The 21,764-nt window shown below is 40.8% G+C and overlaps 1 protein-coding gene across 1 annotated transcript in view; it reads left to right on the top strand.

The window, feature by feature from the left end:
• Window positions 1-21,764, top strand: part of UST (uronyl 2-sulfotransferase) — a 337,771-nt gene that overhangs the window by 114,861 nt on the left and 201,146 nt on the right. Inside the window, exon 2 of the mRNA XM_038741362.1 lies at window positions 2,606-2,649. Coding sequence (XP_038597290.1) covers window positions 2,606-2,649 — 44 coding nt within the window. The remainder of the gene's footprint in view (window positions 1-2,605; window positions 2,650-21,764) is intronic.

Raw genomic sequence — 21,764 nt, 5'->3', positions numbered from 1 at the left:
AGCTCGGGCTCTTTCCACTAAGCCACACTGCTTTTCTCCCCTCTAAATTATTAAATCTAAATCCCCTTTAAAATTTCTTGTGAGCAGGAAACATGTCTACCAACTCTATTGTATTGAACTCTCCCAAGTGCTTAGTGCAGTGCTCTGCATGCAGTAAGAGATTGATAAATACCATTACTTGATTGATTTGAGGATAATACCTAGTAGGGTACAGACTCGATCAATCAGTCAGTGGTATTTATTGAGGTCTTGTTGTATGCAGAGCACTGTACTAAGCACTTGGGCAAGCACAATAAAATAGCTGGTAGGTGTGTTCCCTGCCCAAGAGGAGCTTACAGTTTACAGGGGGGAGACAGACATAAAATAAAGTACAGCAAGGGGACATAGAATATAAAAGTATTTACATAAGTGCTGTTGGGTTGGGGTGAGTATCAAAGTGCTTAAGGCATACACAGCCATGTGTTTAATCAATGCAGGGGGAGGGCAGATGGACTGTAAGCAGGGCAGACAGACTGTAAGCTCCCTTTAGACTGTAAACTTCTTGTGGGCAGGCAATGTCTGTACCAACTCTGCACTGTGCTCTCCCAAGCATTTAGTATAGTGTTCTGCACAGTAAGCACTTAATAAATACCACTTACTGATTGAATAACCTTGACTCATCTCTCTCATTCCACCCATATATTCAATTTATTACTAAACCTCTTGGTGCAAACTTAAAAACACCTTTAGAACTCTCCCCTTTCTTTCCATTCAAACGAAACATGCCGATCCAAGCACTTATATCCTGCCTTGACTACTCCATCAACCTTCTCACTGACCTTCCTGCCTCCTGTCTCTCCCCTCTCCAGGCCATGCATCACTCTGTTGCCTGGATCATTTCCTAAAAACCTGCTCAGCCCATATATCCTCCCTCTCCAAATACCTCCAATGGTTGCCTATCCAACTCGGCATCAAACAAACTCCTTACAGTCAGTTTTAAGGTACATAACCACCTCTCCTCCTCCTACCTTACTTTGCTACTCTACTACTGCTACATAGTCCACAAACCTTGCTCCTCTAATGCCAACTTATTCTCTGTGCTTACTCTGTATCTCTCCCCCAACCCCTTGCCTGCATCCTACCTCTGTCTGAAACTTCCTCCTCCTTAATATCCAGCAGACACCAATATCCTTGGTGTCATCCTCGACTCTGCTCTCTCGTTCACCCCTCACAACCAATCCATCACCAGAACCTGCCAGTCTCACCTCCGCAACATTGCCAAGATCTGCCCTTTCCTCTCCATCCAAACCACTACCCTGCTCGTTCAGTCTCTCATCCTATCCCGACTGGATTACTGCATCAGCCTCCTCTCTGATCTCCCATCCTCCTGTCTCTCCCCACTTCAATCCATACTTCACGCCACTGCCCAGATAGTCTTTGTGCAGAAACGCTCTGGGCCTGTTACTCTTCTCCTCAAAAATCTCCAGTGGCTACCAATCAACCTATGCATCAGGCAAAAACTCCTCACCTACGGCCTCAAGGCTGTCCATCACCTCGCCCCCTCCTACCTCACCTTCCTTCTCTCCTTATACAGCCCAGCCCTCACCCTCTGCTCCTCTGCCACTAATCTCCTCACTGTCCCTCGTTCTCACCTGTCCTGCTGTCGACCCCCGGCCCACGTCATCCCCCTGGCCTGGAATGCCCTCCCTCCGCACATCCGCCAAGCTAGCTCTCTTCCTCCCTTCAAGGCCCTACTGAGACCTCACCTCCCCCAGGAGGCCTTCCCAGACTCAGCCCCCTCCTTCCTCTCCTCCACCTCCCCCTCCCCATCCTCCCCACGTTACCTCCTTCCCCTCCCCACAGCACCTGTATATATATATATATATATCAATAGAGTAATAAATACGCACAAACATATATATATATATATGTTTGTGCGTATTTATTGCTCTATTGATTCATTTTATTTGTGCATATTTATTCTATTTATTTTATTTTGTTAATATGTTTTGTTTTGTTGTCTGTCTCCCCCCTTCTAGACTGTGAGCCTGCTGTTGGGTAGGGACCGTCTCTATATGTTGCCAACTTGTACTTCTCAAGTGCTTAGTACAGTGCTCTGCACACAGTAAGCGCTCAATAAATACGATTGAATGAATGAATGAATGAAATACCATTCATTAATTTTATTGGGGAGAGTGATATGAAAGGAATTCTTTAATGGAAACCTGGAAAGGTTTATGATGTAATTGGATGAAAAGCTGGATGGTTTTCTTTAAGGATATGGCAAGTTTTGGAAAACTGCCTATAACAAGGTATTTCTGATTTCACTTTACCAGAGAAGTCACAAGCTTTGTGCATGTCAAAATGCACCTAGTTACCTTCATCTTTCAACATTATAGTTTGTGTGACCATATAGTTGAAATTATATTAAGAGAAGGGTAAAACAAAAAAAACAAAACAGACTGTTGGTAATTTGGATGGAAACCATTGTTTGATTTCCATTTGCACTGGGAGTGGCATAAGATGGAAGTGTTTTCTGAAGACTGATCTTAAAAGGCATTGCCCTGAATGACTTATCCTGGTTAAATAAAGTTTCACTTCATTGCTTGCTTCTCTGTTTCCCTAGGCAATTCCACTTATTTGGATGACCATGGGCCACCCCCTAGCAAGGTAAGCTGTTTGTTTGGGTCATTTTCTTACTTCCTTTGGTCCTTGAGTACATGTGCTTGCAAAAGATTTGAGGACATTGTTTATTATGAAGCTTCCTGAGTGCATGGAGAGAAGGATAATAGAAAATAAATGTAGCTCCTTCTTTTCTCCAGCCAGCATTAAGTATGCTCTTAGCAGGCCAAACTAAATTTCTTCAGGACAAATAATTTCCCTTTATTTCATTACTTGGGATGGGCTGTAATAAAATTTCTCAATTATTTTTTTACAATCTTATCCTAGTTTTGGTTTTTTGTTTGTTTCTGGATGGGAAGACAGCAAGTAGGTCACTGCCATGGGATTTTATAATTGAATTGTTGTTACAACCTGTACATTAAGATTACTACCTGCTTGAAAAATGCTTTAAAACTCCAGGGTTTTACCTCTTATTCATTTATTTTGGTTCTTTGGATGTATTTTAACGTGAGTATTGTTACCTCTACCAACCTTTTAAGTGAAACAGAGAGCATGCTGATTAGTAACACAGATCACATTTATCAGTACAGTGGAATCTTCAACTTCCTTTTAAAAAATCAAGATAGCAACATTCTATCAAACATGAAGCAAAAGCATAGTGAAATTTGTGGTGATTATAATGTTCAAACATGTTCCTCATAAAAGAGGAATGACAATTCACTTTCAGTGCTATACGTCGTTCTCATTTCCATCTTTCTCACCACCAGACTTTTGGGAACAGATTCAGATTTAAAAACTAAATTGCCTCAGAACATTTCCCCTACCTGTGGACAGGGGCACCCAATAACTTGGTGATGCTGTTTTTTTGTCACTTTAGCTCGGAAACTGACTCCGTTACCCAAAATCTGATTGTGAGAAAAATGGCCATGAGAAAGAGATATGTGGCTTTAAAAAAAAAAAAGATATTCCTTTTTTATGGAGGACAAGTTGAGAAAGAGAAAGATGGACAAGTTGTGAGAAAGATGGCCGTGAGAAAGAGATGTAGCTAAAAAGAATGGTCATTCCTCTTTTATTAAGGACAAGTTTTATCATTCTATTGCTACATATTTCAGGGTGTTTTTGCTTCTCATTTGATAAGATGTTGCCACCTTTAGTTTTAATTAATGTCCACCAGCAGTCAAGGGAGATAATAATAATAATGATAGCATTTATTAAGCGCTTACTATATGCAAAGCACTGTTCTAAGCTCTGGGGAGGTTACAAGGTGATCAGGTTGTCCCACAGAGGGCTCACAGTCTTAATCCCCATTTTACAGATGAGGTAACTGAGGCACAGAGAAGTTAAGTGACTTGCCCAAAGTCACACAGCTGACCAGTGGCGGAGCTGAGATTTGAACCCATGACCTCTGACTCCAAAGTCCATTCTCTTTCTACTGAGCCATGCTGCTTCAGGAGGGCTAGTGTCTTGTAGCAAGCTTTAGACATCATTGATATTTAATTCATTGCAAAAAGCAGAAATTGATGCAGGTTATTGGGAAGGTGAGTCAGGGTACTTGCCCTGTGATACAAGCTTTAAGGGGCTCTATGGTTAACTCTTCTGACCTCTGTTTCAGGACTGAGGTGTTAGCCAGAACCAAAGGGGAAGTAGTGTTTTCTTCTCCTAGTGTGTATGGCATTTCTGACCTACTAAGCCCTCCCCTCCCCTCTTCTCTCTTCCACTAAAATAGTCTGGGGATTAGGCCTCTTCAATACCTAGGCTCTGTAGTAAAATGGAATTATTTCCTGTGATTGATTCCATTTCCAAACAAATAGAAGCGAAGGAAATATTTTACCTGGAGTACAAATTCTTCAGAAATGCAGCATGAAATGAGGGTCAGTGAGGGAGAACCAGAAATCAGGGGCTTGATCCAACCCATCTCACCTTGATTCCTACCAGGCGTACCCAACCCAACCTGGTAGTGACAGTTGCACAGTGCTGAATGCCAAAGCAGGAGGGCTTGAAACTCATTTTGGAAGGTGCTTGCAAGTTGGCTCAAATTGACTGCTGGGATAGGATGGAGGTTTTATCTTTCTCCTGGTTCAGCTAGATCTGGATTTAGCTGTGTCATTCATTCATTCAATGATATGTATTGAGCATTTACTGTGTGCAGAGCACTGTCTAAGCACTTGGGAGAGTACAATATAACACAGACACATTTCCTTCCCACAACAAGCTTACAGTCTAGAGGACCCAGTTCTACAAACTGGGAGTCTCCAGGCAGGTCCATAGATACCTAATTGTCCTTTGTACTTGAAAAAGATGTCAGTGTTGGGGGGAATTCACCTGTGGATGAGTGTGAGACTGAAAAGCCGTAGTGGAGCTCCTGGTCCCTTTTCCACTGAACACATGCAAAGGCTATCTCCTGTAATTGTCAAATTTGTTGTTTGCAGCTCTTAGTGCCATTTTCACTTTTGCTTCCTTGTCTCTGGATTCTTATGATGTTTCTGCTCAAAAAGAGCCACTCCTCGTGTGCAGTAACCTGAACTGGTCTGGCTGTGGCAACTGACTCCCAGTTTTCAGCTGAGATGCAACACTAGCTGAAGATTTGTTCAACTGAATCCTTAGTGGGAGGATAAATTTTCCCAACTGCTTTGCTTTTGTTTGTACATTTTTAGCTCACTATTCGGCAGATGTATGCAAACATAAAGAGAGAAATGGCCTTCTTTGCTGGCTGTTTGGATGCTGATTGAGACTCTGTCTTAAAACATAAAACCCATCTTAATGACGGTTGATTTCTGAAGGGTTCTGGGCCCTTCTGGTTTAAAGTGAGAGTGGGAAGTAAGAGTGAAATTTGACTCATTACTATCAAAAAGAATTGCTTTTCCCAACTAGACCAAAACAATATTGGTCTCAGTTGTTGGCACATATGAAAGGTGGACACGTGGAGGCCTAGGAATTTGGTTTAGGGCAGAATAGGTAACAGGCATGGAAGATATATTGAGAGCAGATGGCTGGCCAGCCTTAGATCTGATCGTCTGATCTGATCTCTCCCTTCCTAACTTCCTCCCCTCCCCACCTCCTAAATGACTTACAGTGTGACAAGTATCCCAAACCCCATCTCTCCTCCCTGCTTGATGATGATGATGGAGTTTCCCGTCAGGAATGAGGGATGAACATTAATCCTGAGATTTCAGCACTGTGAACCTGTGTTTAGGAGTTGATGAGCATGCTAATGACTCGGGTGGTATCACTGGTCCACTTTTGTCCTTGCCGGTCATGTTCCCACACGACATAGAGTAGGCAGATGGGGAAGCCATGTATTGTGAAGTGTGTGTATGGTCTTTGCTCCCGTTAACCAGCTACAGAAAGAACTGGGAGTGGAACCCAAGTCTCCTGCTTCTCAGAGTAGTCATATTCTACTAGATCAAAAGCAGGGCATTTGTGTGTGTGTGTGTATTAAGCACATCCTATGTGCCAGGCAGTGTACTAACTGCTGGAGTAGATACAAGCTTATCAGTTTGTAAGTCCCACATAGGGCTCACAATCTTAATCCCCATTTCACAGATAAGGGGACTGAAGGCCCAGAGAAGTTAAGAGACTTGCCCAGGGTCACACAGCAGGCAAGCAGGAGAGCCTGGATTAGGACTCAGGTTCTTTTGACTCTAAGGCCCATGTTCTATCCACTAGACAACACTGCTTCTCGTTTTATAGAACTGGGGCTTTAGAGGGCTTCTATGCTTTACAGAGTGGGGGCCTCGGGCCAAGTGCCAGCCAGAATATGGACAGCCTAGAGTGACAGAGGGAACATGTCTGATGTGTTAAAGGTCCAAGGGGATGGGATGGTCAGCTGGTGTCAGCCACAGCATTCCCAGATCGTTGCCACATGGCACCATTAGGAAGCAGAGGGATTCATTCATTCAATCACATTTATTGAGCACTTACTGTGTGTACAGCACTGTACTAAGCACTTGGGAAGTACAAATCAGCAACATATAGAGACAGTCCATACCCAACAATGGATAGTCTAGAAATAATGATGGCTAGAGTAGCCTGTAAAGAAGATGGGGTACAAAGTTATGGTCGAAAATAGGCTGGTATGTATTGAAACCCCATGAGTGAATGGAAGCACTTTCCAAATTGCCAGCACCCCGCCCCTCATTTAGGTTCTTCCCTTCCCAGAAAAGAACCGGCAAGAAGAAATTCCATTTTCTTATTTAGGACCATCTGTTTCTGTTTCAAAGTCTTCAGAGGAGAGAAAAGTATGGCAACAGGGAAGGAAGGCAAAATGATGCAGGAAGGCAAAGCTGTAGAGTAAAATATGTACAATCATTAATTTGAGTTGGGAGCCAGCATATAGTCATCTTTAACTCGAGTAGCATTCTTGAAATGGATCATTTACTAAAAGGAGGATGCATAGCTAGCAACACTTGCTTGTTGCAGAGGAGTAGATTGTATGGTATATTCACAAATGAAAAATGTGTCCAAATCAAGTGAAAATGCTGTTTTCAGAATTCCAAATTTACCCAGCTGTAATTCTATTTTAAATAGCATGCTAATATGCAAGTCAACCTTCTTAAATGAGAATTTGTCTTTTAATAAGAAATCACCCATTTCATTGTAAAGGTGGAATACCATGTATTGACTGTTACTCTCCAGAGAAGCAGACTTGTATTTTAAATTGCATATTTAATTACTCCAGGCACGGAGGACTGGAGACATAACTAAGTACAGTTGAGAGAACAAGAACGATTTAGCTTCCACTCCCAGTGGACTGCCACTCTATATAATGGCATTACAATTCCCTTCTAGACTATAAGATTGTTATGGTCAGGGAATGTCACTCTTTATTGTTGTATTGTACTTTCCCAAGGCTTGGTATAATACTCTGTACACAATAAGTGCTCAATAAATACAATTGAATGAATGAATATAATGAAGGCTCTCAGGTTTCTTCAGTAGCCTCATATTTTAACATCTGGACTGGGAGGACAAAATAAGACAAGAGAAAGGGAGCCATTTTATGGAGTGAAAGATGGATAAAATCAAAGTTATTGGTGAAAGAAGGGCTCAGTTATACAAGAGCCAAAGTCAGCTGTCCGTATAAGCAGTGACATGATGTGCTAGGAAGAATGATGCACTTTGCTTAATTCTTGCTTCTCTTGGTAAAGGAAAAGGCACTGGTTAGGGCAAGGAAGTTGAAACAATTCTCATTTCTAAGAAAAGTGAAGTAAAATGCTGACTTTTACCAAAGGGTTGATAAAGAATTATTTAAATGATAGTTAAAGATAAGCACGCACATTTTTCAGTTTGGTCTGAGATTATCCATGGGCCTAAGCAAAACTAAAGACCATTCAACTAATCTCTGTGACTAAAACACCAGTAAAGTTTGCCACACAGCCAACTGATCTTGCATGATTAGGATAAAGAGAAGTAACATCCTTAATGGAGTAAATCTGGCCTGAAGCCAGGACTCAGAGTGAAATTATATGGGAGAGTTGATGTAGGGAACTTGGAGTTGAAGGGAGCTCTGAGAAACTAAGAAAGCAAGAGGAAGTAAAAGCAGTTAAGGGAAATGGGAATTAATAGGAAAATTGCCGGACAGCCAGAAAAAGGGAGAGAAAGCCCAAATCTTCCATTCCCCACAATTCCTGTTCAGCAGAATATATGATGAATTGACTGATCAGGAAAAATATATTCTAGACTTTTAGGATTCTCAGGTCAAATAGTTTTCTTTCAACTGATCCTTCAACCACTCAGTCTTACTCATTCAGCACTTAATATGTGCAGAGCACTGTACTAAGCACTTGGGAGAGTACAACATAGCAATTTTAGACATGTTCCCTGTCCAAAAGAAGCTTTCAGTCTAAAGGGGGAGATGGACATTAAATAAATTAATTACAGGTATGTACATAAGTGTTGCGGTAGGGGGAGGAGGGTGAATAAAGGGTGCAAATCCAATTGCAGGAGTGGGAGAAGGGGAAATGGGGGCTTTTATTCCTGACCTGGCACTCAGAGCATGCTGGCAGCAAAGACCCTTGCTGAAAGGAGGAAAGGCACTGGTTATCACAATATTTTTCTCAGTGGTGACAGAATAAAAATGGTGTGTAAAGAAGTGGCTTCAAGAAAAGTACCGGAGGGATAACAGGAGGCCTCTAATTCATTATTTGTGAGAAAGTCACTGAACAAAATATTGGCCCATAGGGATTAGATACCTGTGAAAAATGCAGAATACTTGAGCAGTCTGGCTGGGAGAAATGACCACTGTATAACAATCTAGTGAGGATTCTGATAATATGCATAGTGATATAAGGGAAGCAGTTGTGCAACATCTCAAGGGACTACTTCTAATGTGTTTTCTGTCCTGTGTATATCGCAATAAATTTTTTCTTCTGTAAATTTAATAGCAGGAGATGGGCAAACAGCGACTGGAGAAAACATAGAAAAATTTAGGATCTCAAAAGGCATGTCGGGTGTACAAAAAACTAGGAATGATAGATTATAGAAAAAAAACCCGGAAGAGGAAGAAATGAACCAGTGGTACTTCTGAAGCACTGGCACTTGTTTCTTCTATTTCTTTGTTTTAGATACTTTCATTGTACCGCTCTGAAGCTAACTTGCTCTGCCACCACGCATGTGTACAGTTTCTTCAATAACGCAACATGCCAAGACCAAATGAACTTGGGATGTTGGAAGAATGTTCCCTGATTCTCTATTCACACTGTAGTAAAACCCCATGTTGAAAATGTGTGTTATGGCAGAATTGCAAGCACTCCTTCTTGGACTGCTCTATATATGCTGCTTGTTGTATAGATGAAAGTAGGATTAATCACCTAGATTTTGAATTTACTTAAAATATTTCAAAAGAAAAATGACCAATAAATCATAAATTTGATCCAAATTAACTCTGGAGAGTTCATCAAACATTTGTTATAGAATAGAAACCAGTAATTTCATTCAATTTCACTCACCAACTAAACTCTAAGTGTCTTATGGGCAGGGAACATATCTACCAACTCTGTTATATTGTACTCTCCCAAGTGTTTAGTAAAGTGTTCTGCAATAGTAAGCCCTCAATAAATAGGATTGACTGGTTGATTATTATTATGGTACTTCATTCATTCATTCAGTGGTATTTATTGAGTGCTTACTGTGTGCAGAACACTGTACTAAGCGCTTCGGAAGTACAAGCTGGCAACATATAGAGACGGTCCCTACCCAACATTGGGCTCACAGTACTTGTTAAGTGCCAAGCACTGTACTAAGCCCTGGGGTAGAAACCAGCTAATCAGGTTGGACACAGTCCCTGTCCCAGACGTGGCTCATAGTCTAACTAGAAAGGAGTAGGATTTAATCTTCATTTTACAGATGGATGCAGGGAAGTTAAATGACTTTGGTCACATCCAAGCCGTGACCAAAACCTGCCAGTCTCAGCTCCACAACATTGCCAAGATCCGCCCATTCCTCTCCATCCTAACCGCTACCCTGCTCATTCAAGCTCTCATCCTATCCTGTCTGGACTACTGCATCAGCCTTCTCTCTGATCTCCCATCCTCGTGTCTCTCTCCACTTCAATCCATACTTCATGCTGCTGCCCGGATTATCTTTGTCCAGAAACGCTCTGGGCATATCACTCCCCTCCTCAAAAATCTCCAGTGGCTACCAATCAATCTGCGCATCAGGCAGAAACTCCTCACCCTGGGCTTCAAGGCTGTCCATCACCTCGCCCCCTCCTACTTCACCTCCCTTCTCTCCTTCTCCAGCCCAGCCCGCACCCTCCGCTCCTCCACCGCTAATCTCCTCACCGTACCTCGCTCTCGCCTGTCCCGCCATCGACCCCCAGCCCACGTCATCCCCCGGGCCTGGAATGCCCTCCCTCTGCCCATCCGCCAAGCTAACTCTCTTTCTCCCTTCAAGGCCCTGCTGAGAGCTCACCTCCTCCAGGAGGCCTTCCCAGACTGAGCCCCTTCCTTCCTCTCCCCCTCGTCCCCCTCTCCATCCCTCCCATCTTACCTCCTTCCCTTCCCCACAGCACCTGTATATATGTATATATGTTTGTACATATTTATTACTCTATTTATTTATTTATTTTATTTGTACATATCTATTCTATTTATTTTATTTTGTTAGATGTTTGGTTTTGTTCTCTTTCTCCCCCTTTTAGACTGTGAGTCCACTGTTGGGTAGGGACTGTCTCTATATGTTTCCAATTTGTACTTCTCAAGCGCTTAGTACAGTGCTCTGCACATAGTAAGTGCTCAATAAATACGATTGATGATGATGATGATGATGACTTGCCCACCATCACACAGCAGATAAGTGGTGGAGCCAGGATTAGAACCCAGGTCCTCTGATTCCCAGGCTCATGCTCTTCCCAATGAAACATTATTTGGCATTGGCCTTGAGATGAGAGCTACGATCTGACAGACGTGAATTTTATTTCATAGACTAGGGTATTTTGTAGCATATATATATTCCTGAAGCTCTGACCCTCGATGTTCTTCTTCTACAGTGTGTCACCCTTAGAAGCTCTGGGCCCTGAGAGCATCCCAAATTGACTTTAATACTGATGAAAGTTACCTAGCTGAGTACTGGTAGTAGTGGAAGCTCATGCTCTAGACTCTAAGCTCACAGTGAGCAGGGAATGTGTCTGTTGTACTTTCTCCAGCGCTTAGTATAGTGCTCTGCACCCAGTAAGCACTCAATAAATATGATTGACTGACTAGTAGTAGTTGTAGTAGTGATATGGTATTATAGCAAACACTGGGAAAAATTTACGGGTGAGAATTAGACATCATCTGGCTGCCAAAGGACTCATACTCTAGGAATAAAGGGGGTGAGAAGAGGATTGCTGACCACAGACACACGAGGAAAGATAACGTAATTAAAAAAACACAAAAACAGCACAAATGACAAGGACAATGATAATATATTTATAAAGAGTAACAGGGTACTGTGTCTAGAAGAGCAGTTTCATACTCCTCACAACTGAGAATACAACAGTCACAGATGCAACTGCAGCCATGGTCTTCCCTTTGTTCCATAGGTAGAAAAGGCCTCACGCAAGCATGGCTTCACAGTTGCCAAGCTGATGGGAAGTTTAACCATTTGGGGGCCAAGTAGCCCCCCAGGCTACAGCCCTAGGTAATATGGTGGCAAAAGCGACTGAATCCTGCTGCTTCTTGTTCCAAGGAGCTAGGCATTTTCACATTGTTGTTCTTATTAGTGAAATGGGTGAGATCTAAAGTTATGAGGCAAGTAGCCTTTACACTAGTCTTACCTCCAAAAGGAATGCTCAAGCAAAACAATCTTGTAACAGAGGGAAACATCCTATTGTACTCCAAAATGGCCCAAGTCTCATATCCAATTTGGCTACTGTTTGGCTGTTCAGTTCTATTCAGTTGCTTGAGAACCATGACATTTAATCTATTAAACCCATCAAAGTTTCTTGTAATAAAGACTCTTTTCCATTCCTCTTCAACTCTATTTTCATCATCCAGGAATTGAGAACAAATATGCTTACAGCTTTTTAACAAGAACCAGAATTTTTCAAGGACTGCAGCAGCAAATAGTAATGGTATTAGTCTCTCCCTTGTGTTTATTAACCTGCGTGAGTGAGGAAATTTTTGCAAAGTTTACATCGTTAGATCGATCTAACTTTGATCTAACCTCTGTTTCTCAATCTTGTCTATTTTACTGCCGACCCCTCTCCCAAGTCCTACCTCTGGCCTGGATTCCCTCCTCTTTCATAGCCAACAGACCATCACTCTCCCAACTTTCAAAGTCTTATTAAAATTAAAAACTCCTCCAAGAGGCCTTTCCCAACCAAGTTATTCTTTTCCCACTCCCTTCCATGTTCCTTCAGCCCCATAGTGCTTATATGAATATCTGTAATTTATTTATATTGTCTTTGTCTCTATATTGTAAGGTCCTTGAGGTCAGGGAATGTGTCTATCAATTTTGTTATATTGTTCTTTCCCAAGGGCTTAATTCAGTGCTCTACCACACTAAGGACTCAATAAATATGATTTATTGATTGGATAAGTTGTCCTTTTATGGCCTCGGATTTTTTTTTTTTTTCACCATCGGGTGTAGAGTGCACATCCTTATCCAGAAAAACCACAACATCCAGAGAATAAAGACTTGCATATGTCTGGTCTCTAGAATGAACCCTCAACCTGGCAATTTAAAGCAAGTTTTATTCCAATCCCATTCTTTTCATATTTGTTTAGCACTCAGAAGCTTCTTTTGATGCCAAGGAGAAAGGATTCTAATCTGAATCATATAAGATTTTCGAACTCTGAAAACTTGCTGAAGTTTACGTGCCAAATTTTCAAATTTTTTTTAAAAAGAATTATAGAAGTTTCACATTCCACAAGCACTAGCAGTTTAGGGGAGTGGGAGTTATGCCATAAAACACATACTAAGGGCTCAGAAGTCTCCATTCCCATTTCAGAACATTCCTATAAAAAGGAGCAAAACATTCCTTGGTTTGCTTTGTTTTTAGAAATTTCATTTGTACTTTTGTCTCTTCCTCCAAGCCATTATTTATTCACTCTAAGCTTGAGGCCTACCACAGTTACAGATTCAGTTTTCCCCATTGCCTTAGTTTACCAGCTGATACAGTCAGTTATCCCAAAATGTGTATGATTTGGGACACAGTGTTAGGAAACACATTCAAACAACGAATAAATCATACTTACTGAGCACTTTATGCAGAGCACTGTAATAAGCACTTGGAACAGTGTGGCTCAATGGAAAGAGCCCGGGCTTTGGAGTCAGAGGTCATAGGTTCCAATCCCTGCTCCGCCACTTGTCAGCTATGTCACTTAACAGCTCTGTGCCTCAGTTACCTCATCTGTAAAATGGGGATGAAGATTGTGAGCCCCCCACCCCCCACCGTAGGACAACCTGATCACCTTGTAATCTCCCCAGTGTTTAGAACAGTGCTTTGCACATAGTAAGCACTTAATAAATGTCATTATTATTATTATTACAAAATAACAGTCGATAAACATGTTCCCTGCCCACAAGGAGCTACAGACAGTAAATGTGTGTGCATGTGTATGTATATATACATACATATGAATATTTTTATGTATTTAGATATATACTTGTTATCCATATGTGTGGGTAACATGTATTGTGATTTTAGGAGAAATGGTTTTGTGTGCATGAGGCATATGTTATAGTGTGAGTATACAAATGCAAGCCTGTAAGCTCACTGTGAGCAGGGAATGTGTCAGTTTATTATTGTACTGTACTCTCCCAAGTGCTTAGTACAGTGCTTTGCACACAGTAAGCCCTCAATAAATACGATTGAATGAATGAAGTTTTGTGAGATTTGTCAGCAAGCCAACCCTATATTATAAGAGAACAGGCAGTATTGTCAGAATGCCATTGGGCCCATTTAACATATTACTTCAATAGATTATATAACAATGCATTAACTTTCAGCAGTCTGAAAGAATGTGTGCTTTTTTATGGTACTTGTTAAGGTACTTACTATATGTCATGCACATGTAAAGAAACAACATGGCCTAGTGGAAAAAGCATGAGCTTGGGAGCCAGAAGGACCTGTGTTCTAATCCTGCTCCACCACTTGTCATTTATTCATTCATTCGATCATATTTATTGAGCGCTTACTGTGTGCAGAGCATACCAAGTGACCTTGGGTATGTCACTTCACTTATCTGTGCCTCATTCACCTCTTTTGTAACATGGAGGTTATGACTGTGAGCCCCATGTGGGACATGGATTGTGTCCAAACTGATTATCTTGTATCTAGCCCAGCACTTAGTATAGTGTCTGGCACAGAGTAACCATTTAACAAATACCAAAAAAAAAAAAAGCCAAAAAAACCCCATAATTCTAAGCACTGGGATAGATACAAGTGAATCAGCCTGGATACAGCACCTGTCCCTCATAGAGTTTACAGTCTAAGTGGGAGGGAGAACAGGTATTTAACCCCATTTTACAGATGAGAAAACTGGAGCACAGAGAAATTAAGTGACTTGCCTAAGGTCTCATAGTAGGCAAATGGCAGAACTGGCATTAGAACTCAGATCCTGTGTTTTCCAGGCCTGTGCTTTACCCACTAGGCCAAGCTGCTTCTCCCAAAGTGCCTATCTTAGTACTTGTATATACATACCCACTCAGTTTATTCATTTTGACCTGTTGTAAAGATTTTATCTTTGTTTCCCCTGGAGTGTAAGCACCTTATGGTCAGGGAACTCATCACCTCCTTATATTGTACTTCCCAAGCACCAAGTACAATGCACAGCACCAAGAGGGCCTAATGAATGATCTTGTATCTACCCCAGCACTTAGAACAGTGCATGGCACATAGTTCACACTTAACCAATACCATTAAAACAATCAAATGGGTGCTCGAGAAATGCTGCTACCACTACTATTATTATTGTTATTGCTACCACAACTACTACTATTTTCTAAACAGTTATGGTAAGAAGCAGCATGGCCTAGTAGAAAGAATATGGGCATAAGAGTCAGAGCTCCTGGGTTCTAATCCTGATTCTGCCTCTTGCCTGTTGTATGACCAGCAAATCACTTCACTTCTCTGTGCCTGATTTTCCTCATCTGCAAAATGGGGAACTGATACTTGTTCTCCTCTTACTTAAATTATAAGTCCCATGTGGGACAGGGACTGCATCTGGTCTGATGAAATTGCATTTACCCCAGCGCAAAGAATAGTACTTGACATATAGTAAGCACTCAATAAGTACCATAATAATAAAAATAATGATAATGCCGTAAGAATCCTTTAGCATGCAACACTGGCCTACCCCTGTCACCCTGAACACAATTCCAGAATCCTTCTATACTTGGGAAAAATTGAGCGAGAATTTAGAAATCCTTTTTCTAGTTGCTGATGGTATTACTTACAAACTTTTCTCTCCAATAAAGACTAAATATTTAAGATTATAGAAAAGATAGACTATTTTAAAACTGTTATTTTTTCATCAGTTACTATGTGTCAGGTATTATTCTAAGCGCTGGGGTAGATACAAGCTAATCAGGTTAATTAATTAATGATGGTATTTGTTAAGTGCTTACTATGTGCCAAGCACAGGACACAGTCCATGTCCCACATGGGACTCACAGTTTTAATCCTCATTTTGCAGAAGACGTAACTGAGATACAGAAAAGTTAAGTGACTTGCCCATGTTCACACAGCAGACAAGTGGTAGAGTCAGGATTAGAACCCAGGTCCTTCTGACTCTCAAACCTGTGCTCTATCCACTAGGGCAAGCTTCTTCTTTAGTTACGTTAGTGGCTTGCTTGTCCCAGTTTTTCATAAAAATTTCAAGGTCAGCCTGAATATAAAGGAGTAGCCAAGAAACATAAACACACAGAGAGGCAATACCAGGAATATAAATGAGATAAAACCTTTAAAATTAGTGTTTCTATTATGCTAGATCTAATGTAGCTTCTTGATCTGTAGGGTATGTGGGTTGCTCTCTGGACTTGGAATGGTTGAGAATGACTTCCAAGGAGCAAGTGGAATTTCAAGAGCTCTTTGAACACAGGAAGGGCGGGGGGATGGAGGCTATAATTTGGCATCAGTAAAATGGTGCTTGCTGCATTTTTAAATGCAAACCAAACTTGAAAAGGAAGTTTGAGAGGAATATTTAATAAATCAAAAGGTTTCACACTATATGTACCTTTTGCAAGCTTGTGTCGTGGCATGATGCTGTATTATACTAAGTGATCTCCAGCTGGTTAGCCATAGAGGGAACAAAAAGAAAATTAAATTGCCTATTTAATAGTAGGAAGGGTATTTTAATATGCAGTAAATTTTGGATGTCCTGAAAACTGATCAAATGCTTGTTAGTAATAATATTTGTATTGGCATTGACCATGCGTGGTTGCTAAATTAAGTCTATTTTAAAATAGCTCTGGGTCAGGATTGTTAGATATTGTTTTCAGAAAATCACTACGGGTAGAGAAACAAAATTTATCCTGGATTTATGTGCCTCACTTAAAGCCATTATTTTACAAGGTTAGAGGCTTGTGTGGAAGATGAAGACTATAGCCCCTGAATACAGAGTTCCTTGGTTGGTTCAAAGGATTCTCCTTCTGAAATATAAGCTCTTCTGTCAAACTCCCTATGATTACCAAATCCATGTAGTTGCAAGTCATCAAAGCAGACTAAAGAAATAATTGATAGTCTTTGAATTTGCATTCTGCAAATCAGTAAATTGTATTTATTGAGCTTTTACTGTGTGCAGGGCACTATACTAAGCACTTGAGAGTGTTTAGTGCAAGAGAGTTGGTAGACACAAGGAGCTTACAGCCCAGAGAGGGAGACAGGACATTAAAATAGATTTCAGATTAGATAAATGCCATGAGGCTGAGGGTGGGTTGAATATCAACTGCCTAAAATGTACAGATCCAAGTGTATATTATGTTTGAGGTGTTAGTGGGACATCCAAGTAGAGATGTCCTGAAGGCAGGAGGAAATGTGAGGCTGCAGGTAAGAGAGTTCAGGGCTGGATTGGTAGATTTCAAAATCATCTGTGTGGAGATGCTAGTTGAAGCCATGGAATTAAATGAGTTCTCTAATCGTGTGAGTGCAGATGAATAATAGAAGGGAATCCAGAACTTAGCCTTGAGGGACTCCCATCATTACAGGGATGGGAGTCAGAGGAGAAGCCTATGAAAGAGATTGAGAATGAACAGCCAGAGAGAGAGGAGGAGAACCAGATGAGCACAGGGTCAGTAAAACAGATTGGATAATGTTTCAAGGAGAAGGAGGCAGTCCATAGTGTCAGAGGAGGTGGATTAGGATGAAATAGAGGCCATTGAATTTGGTAAGAAGGAGTTCGAGAGGGCAGTTTACATGGTAGGAAAGGAGACAGAAGCTGGATTGGAAGGGGTCAAGGAAAGAACTGGAGAAGAAATGGAGAGAGTGGGTGTAGACAGCTTGCTCAAGGGTTTGAAGAAGAATGGTAGAATGGAGATTGGGCAATATCTAGAGGAAGCTGTGGGGCCAAGGGAGTAGTTTTTAGGATAGGAGGTAAAGAGCATGTTTGAAAGCAGTGGGCAAGGAGCCACTGGAAGGTGAATGCTTGAGGATCATGGTTGAGGAGGGAAGAAGGGAAGTGCTTATTTGCTTCAATACAGTAAGAATGAATCTAGGGCTAAAAGAAAGTTGAAAAAAATAGGTTCAGTGATGACATGAATAAATCCATCACAATCTATTGAGAAGTGGCATTACCCAGTGGAAAGAGCATGGGCTTTAGCCTCACAGGACCAGGGTTCTAATTCCAGCTCTGCCACTTAGCTGTGTGAACTAGGGCAAGTCCCTTAACTACTCTGCACCTCGCTTTCCTCATCTGTAAAATGGGGATTCAATACCTGTTCTCCCTCCTCATTAGACTGTGAACCCCATGCAAGACAGGGGCTGTGTCCAACCTGATAAGCTTGTATCTACCCCAGTACTTAGAATAGTGGTTGGCACATAGTAAGCACTTAGCAAATACCATAATTATCAATTATAATTATAATTATTATCACAACAAGTGGGGAGGATAGCTGAAAGGCTTTTCTTTATTTCTAGGTCTTTTGTTTGTTTTTTGTTTCTTTTCCCTACAGTGAAATAGGGCACAGAAGTAAGTGCTCTGTGTTTACAGTTGAAGGCACAAGTATTGACAAAAGATAAAGAGTCGGCTAATGCAGGACTCTTGTGGACAAGTGACCCACTTGTCAGTCCTCTTGACAAGGATTTGATGCAGCTAGCAGCAGCTCAGATTCCATTAAAACTGGCTGTGGCAGTAATGGAAAGGGACTTCATTTCTCTGACCACATTGGATCAGGGAACAAATGAGGATAGTAGCTCAGGCTATTTCCTTGCATCTTTTGAAAGGCATGTAACGTTCCACCAGCCCTGATTTGAAATCATAACATTTGTATTATTTTTGTAATGATCCCTCTGAATTATCTTCAGGGGCTCCTCATTTTACCTTCAGCTTGTGTGTTTCTCTTTGTCCAAAAGGCCACATCTGCATTGTATTACAAAAATACACGTTTTACTGTATTGCATTCAGAGCCACTGGGAAAATCACATTATGCACTTTCTATTTCCCTGGAGCCTCTGGATACAAAACATTAAAACGTTGGAAAGAGCACAGGCCTGGGAATCAGAGGATCTGGGTTCTAACCCCGACTCTTCCACTTGTCCGCTGTCTGACTTAGTACAGTGCTCGGCACACCGTAAAGACTCAATCAATATCATTGATTTATTCTTATGTGAATGACTTCATAGGAGCGTTTGTGGATGTATCCAGGGGTTTGGTGGCAAATGTGCAGAGAAACTCACTGTGCCACTAACAGTATCCACTGCTTACATGCCCCGTAAACTCTTCAGTGTAGCTTAATGAACCATTATGGAACAGAATGGAGCAGAGGCTGCTGCCTAGGTAGCAATCATTCTCCCCAGAAAACAGGCAGTCACTTGCTTCCCATAGAAGATTGTGAAGTTAGTAGAAAGATGAGCAACCATAGTTATTCTTCCCTTCTTCTCTGCCTTCCCTCCATGTCTCCCAACAATGAATTAGTTTGTTACTGGGAAGGCAGCGTGGCTTAGTGGAAAGAGCAGGGAGCTGGCAGTCAGAATGCCCAAGTTATCGTCATGCTCTTCCACTGGTCTGCAGTGTGATCACTTAATTTTCCAGGGGTAATGATAGTTTTTATTAAACACTTATTGTGCGCAGAGCACAGTACTAAGCCTAGGGAAAGAATGAATACACACCTGGGAATTAGATGTCCCTCAGCTTTCTCATCTGTGAAATATTCTCCATAGGCTTATTCTGTGAGTCCCTTGTAAGACTGGGACTATCCACTCTGATTATCAAGCACTTAATACAGTGCCAAACACTTAGTACAGTGCTCTGTAAACATTAAATACCCATTGACTGATTAGCAGAAGCAGAGTAAATGACATCAAATAAATGACATTAATAAATGACATCATTATAATTTGCTATTTATCATTAGTTTGCTTCTGCTTTTCTGTAGTGTAGAACTTGTCAACTTCTAACTTTTCAAAAGACAAAAATATTTCAAAATTCAAGTTTCTGGCTTTAAACATCTGAAGTGCTTTGTGCTGGCTGCTGTTTTTGCAGCAATGCCTGTAATATCTTTTTTCCTGTTTCCTTTAGCTACTATATAGTTCATGCAGCTTGCCACAACATGGATTCAGAGGATTCTAAGTGCTTTGCGAATGGTGATTTGTGTAGCCGGTTCATTACCATTTTCACTCAGAATATTCCCTCTTGCCACTCTAATGTGCTGTGGCCTGCGTGATTAGTTCGCTGTGGTTGAAGTGTTCAAAGATAAATGTTTTCTAGAAAGCCATTTATCTCTCTCTTTTAATGGGAATGCTAATAGATATGCGCTCAATAAAATAACAAAAAAGAGATATCCTAGCTCTAGAAGAAATGGAGTGTGTTATTCTAAATGCCTGGGTAGAACTACCCCAACATACTTATTTTTGAACTAGATAGCAAACGTTCTGAGATTTTCAGTTTTCTTATTTGGTTTACCTCAGAGGTTAATGGTTCATAATTATAAGATTATTTTTCAGATATTTTCAAAGAATGATACTTTTTCATCAAAATACTGGAATGAAAAGATGTGAAAAATCCACTGTTGAGGAATAGTTTGTTCATTGGCAAGTATCTAATTATAAATAAATTGTAACATAAATGGGGAGTGGATTATAAAGCTGACATCAATGTACCATTCCTTTATAATTTTTGTTAACTATCACATTTGAGAGCCAATTAGTCATCTTCCACATCTGGACAATAGAGTGGCTACTTTATAATTGTGAGCCTTTGTTGTGAGACAATGTTGTGAGTATTGGTCATCGCTCGCAATAATCAAAAGTCATATAAGGATACAGAGAAAAACAAAGCTTTCTTCTGTACAAGCTTTAATTGAATCAGTTTCCATAAATTCCAGAAATAATAAGAAATAAAATTATTTGCTGGCCTGTCTGAGCTTGGTGACAGATTTTCTGGCAAGGAGAAAAGATAAAAAGATATAAATTGGGGACTTTTCAGATCACTTGAGCTTCATTATTATTTTAACATGGAACATTATCTGATAAAAGTTGGAAATGAAAAGTTCAACTCAACCGAGGTATCTATAATTGACCAGAGAAGAGCTTATTAAATGAATTATCATCTGATTGTTTTTCCTCATGCATGCTTTCACATATCAGGGCAAAAATTAAAAACACTTCAGCGAGGCAAATATATTTTGAGTCAGAAATCATCATCAATCATATTTATTGAGCGCTTACTATGTGCAGAGCACTGTACTAAGCGCTTGGGAAGTACAAATTGGCAACACATAGAGACAGTCCCTACCCAACAGTGGGCTCACAGTCTAAAAGGGGGAGACAGAGAACAAAACCAAACATACCAACAAAATAAAATAAATAGGATAGATATGTACAAGTAAAATAAATAAATAAATAGAGTCAGAAATCAAGCAAACAATCAACTAAAAGCCAAAGATGTCCCACATAACCAACCATTACATAGCGGTAAAGATAGAGGGAGGGTCAAAGAGCATATGATGAAGGGAATTTTGTTGTGGAAAATAATCTAGCATTTGTTGGTTCTTGACTATGGTGATTTATCAGATTACATTTAGGCACTGGACAAGGCTTAAAGTCTTAACCAAGAAAGAAGGTGACACAGTCTTGCTTTCAAGGTTTGATTGATGTTTTATGAGGAGCTTAAAGCAAATTTATATTTATATATATTTATAATCTGAGAGTGGAGAAAAATAAAAACTGATTTGGGTAAATTCCACTCTGTCAGAATGGATCAGAATGGAGCCAACTCTCTATAAACAAAAGGAACTCTGTTGAATGATTCTAGAACAGCTGATAGATCCTTTTCTGAACTGCAAAATGCCATACACTGTCAGAATCCACCTGCCCAAACTGGAAGCCTTTCAAGAAATTGTGAGCGAAGCTTCCTCCTCACCAGCCATTGAGAAACCTGCAGCTCCAACGGCCCACCAGTCTCAACGAGCATAATAGCGAAGCGGCGTGGCTCAGCGGAAAGAGCCCGGGCTTTGGAGTCAGAGGTCTTGGGTTCAAATCCCGGCTCCGCCAACTGTCAGCTGTGTGACTTTGGGCAAGTCAC

This window comes from Tachyglossus aculeatus, chromosome 2 (genome assembly GCF_015852505.1).
Source record: "Tachyglossus aculeatus isolate mTacAcu1 chromosome 2, mTacAcu1.pri, whole genome shotgun sequence".
Taxonomy (NCBI): Eukaryota; Metazoa; Chordata; class Mammalia; order Monotremata; family Tachyglossidae; genus Tachyglossus; species Tachyglossus aculeatus.
Note: the sequence above shows the minus strand (reverse complement) of the source record. Positions and strands in the feature narration are given on the sequence as shown.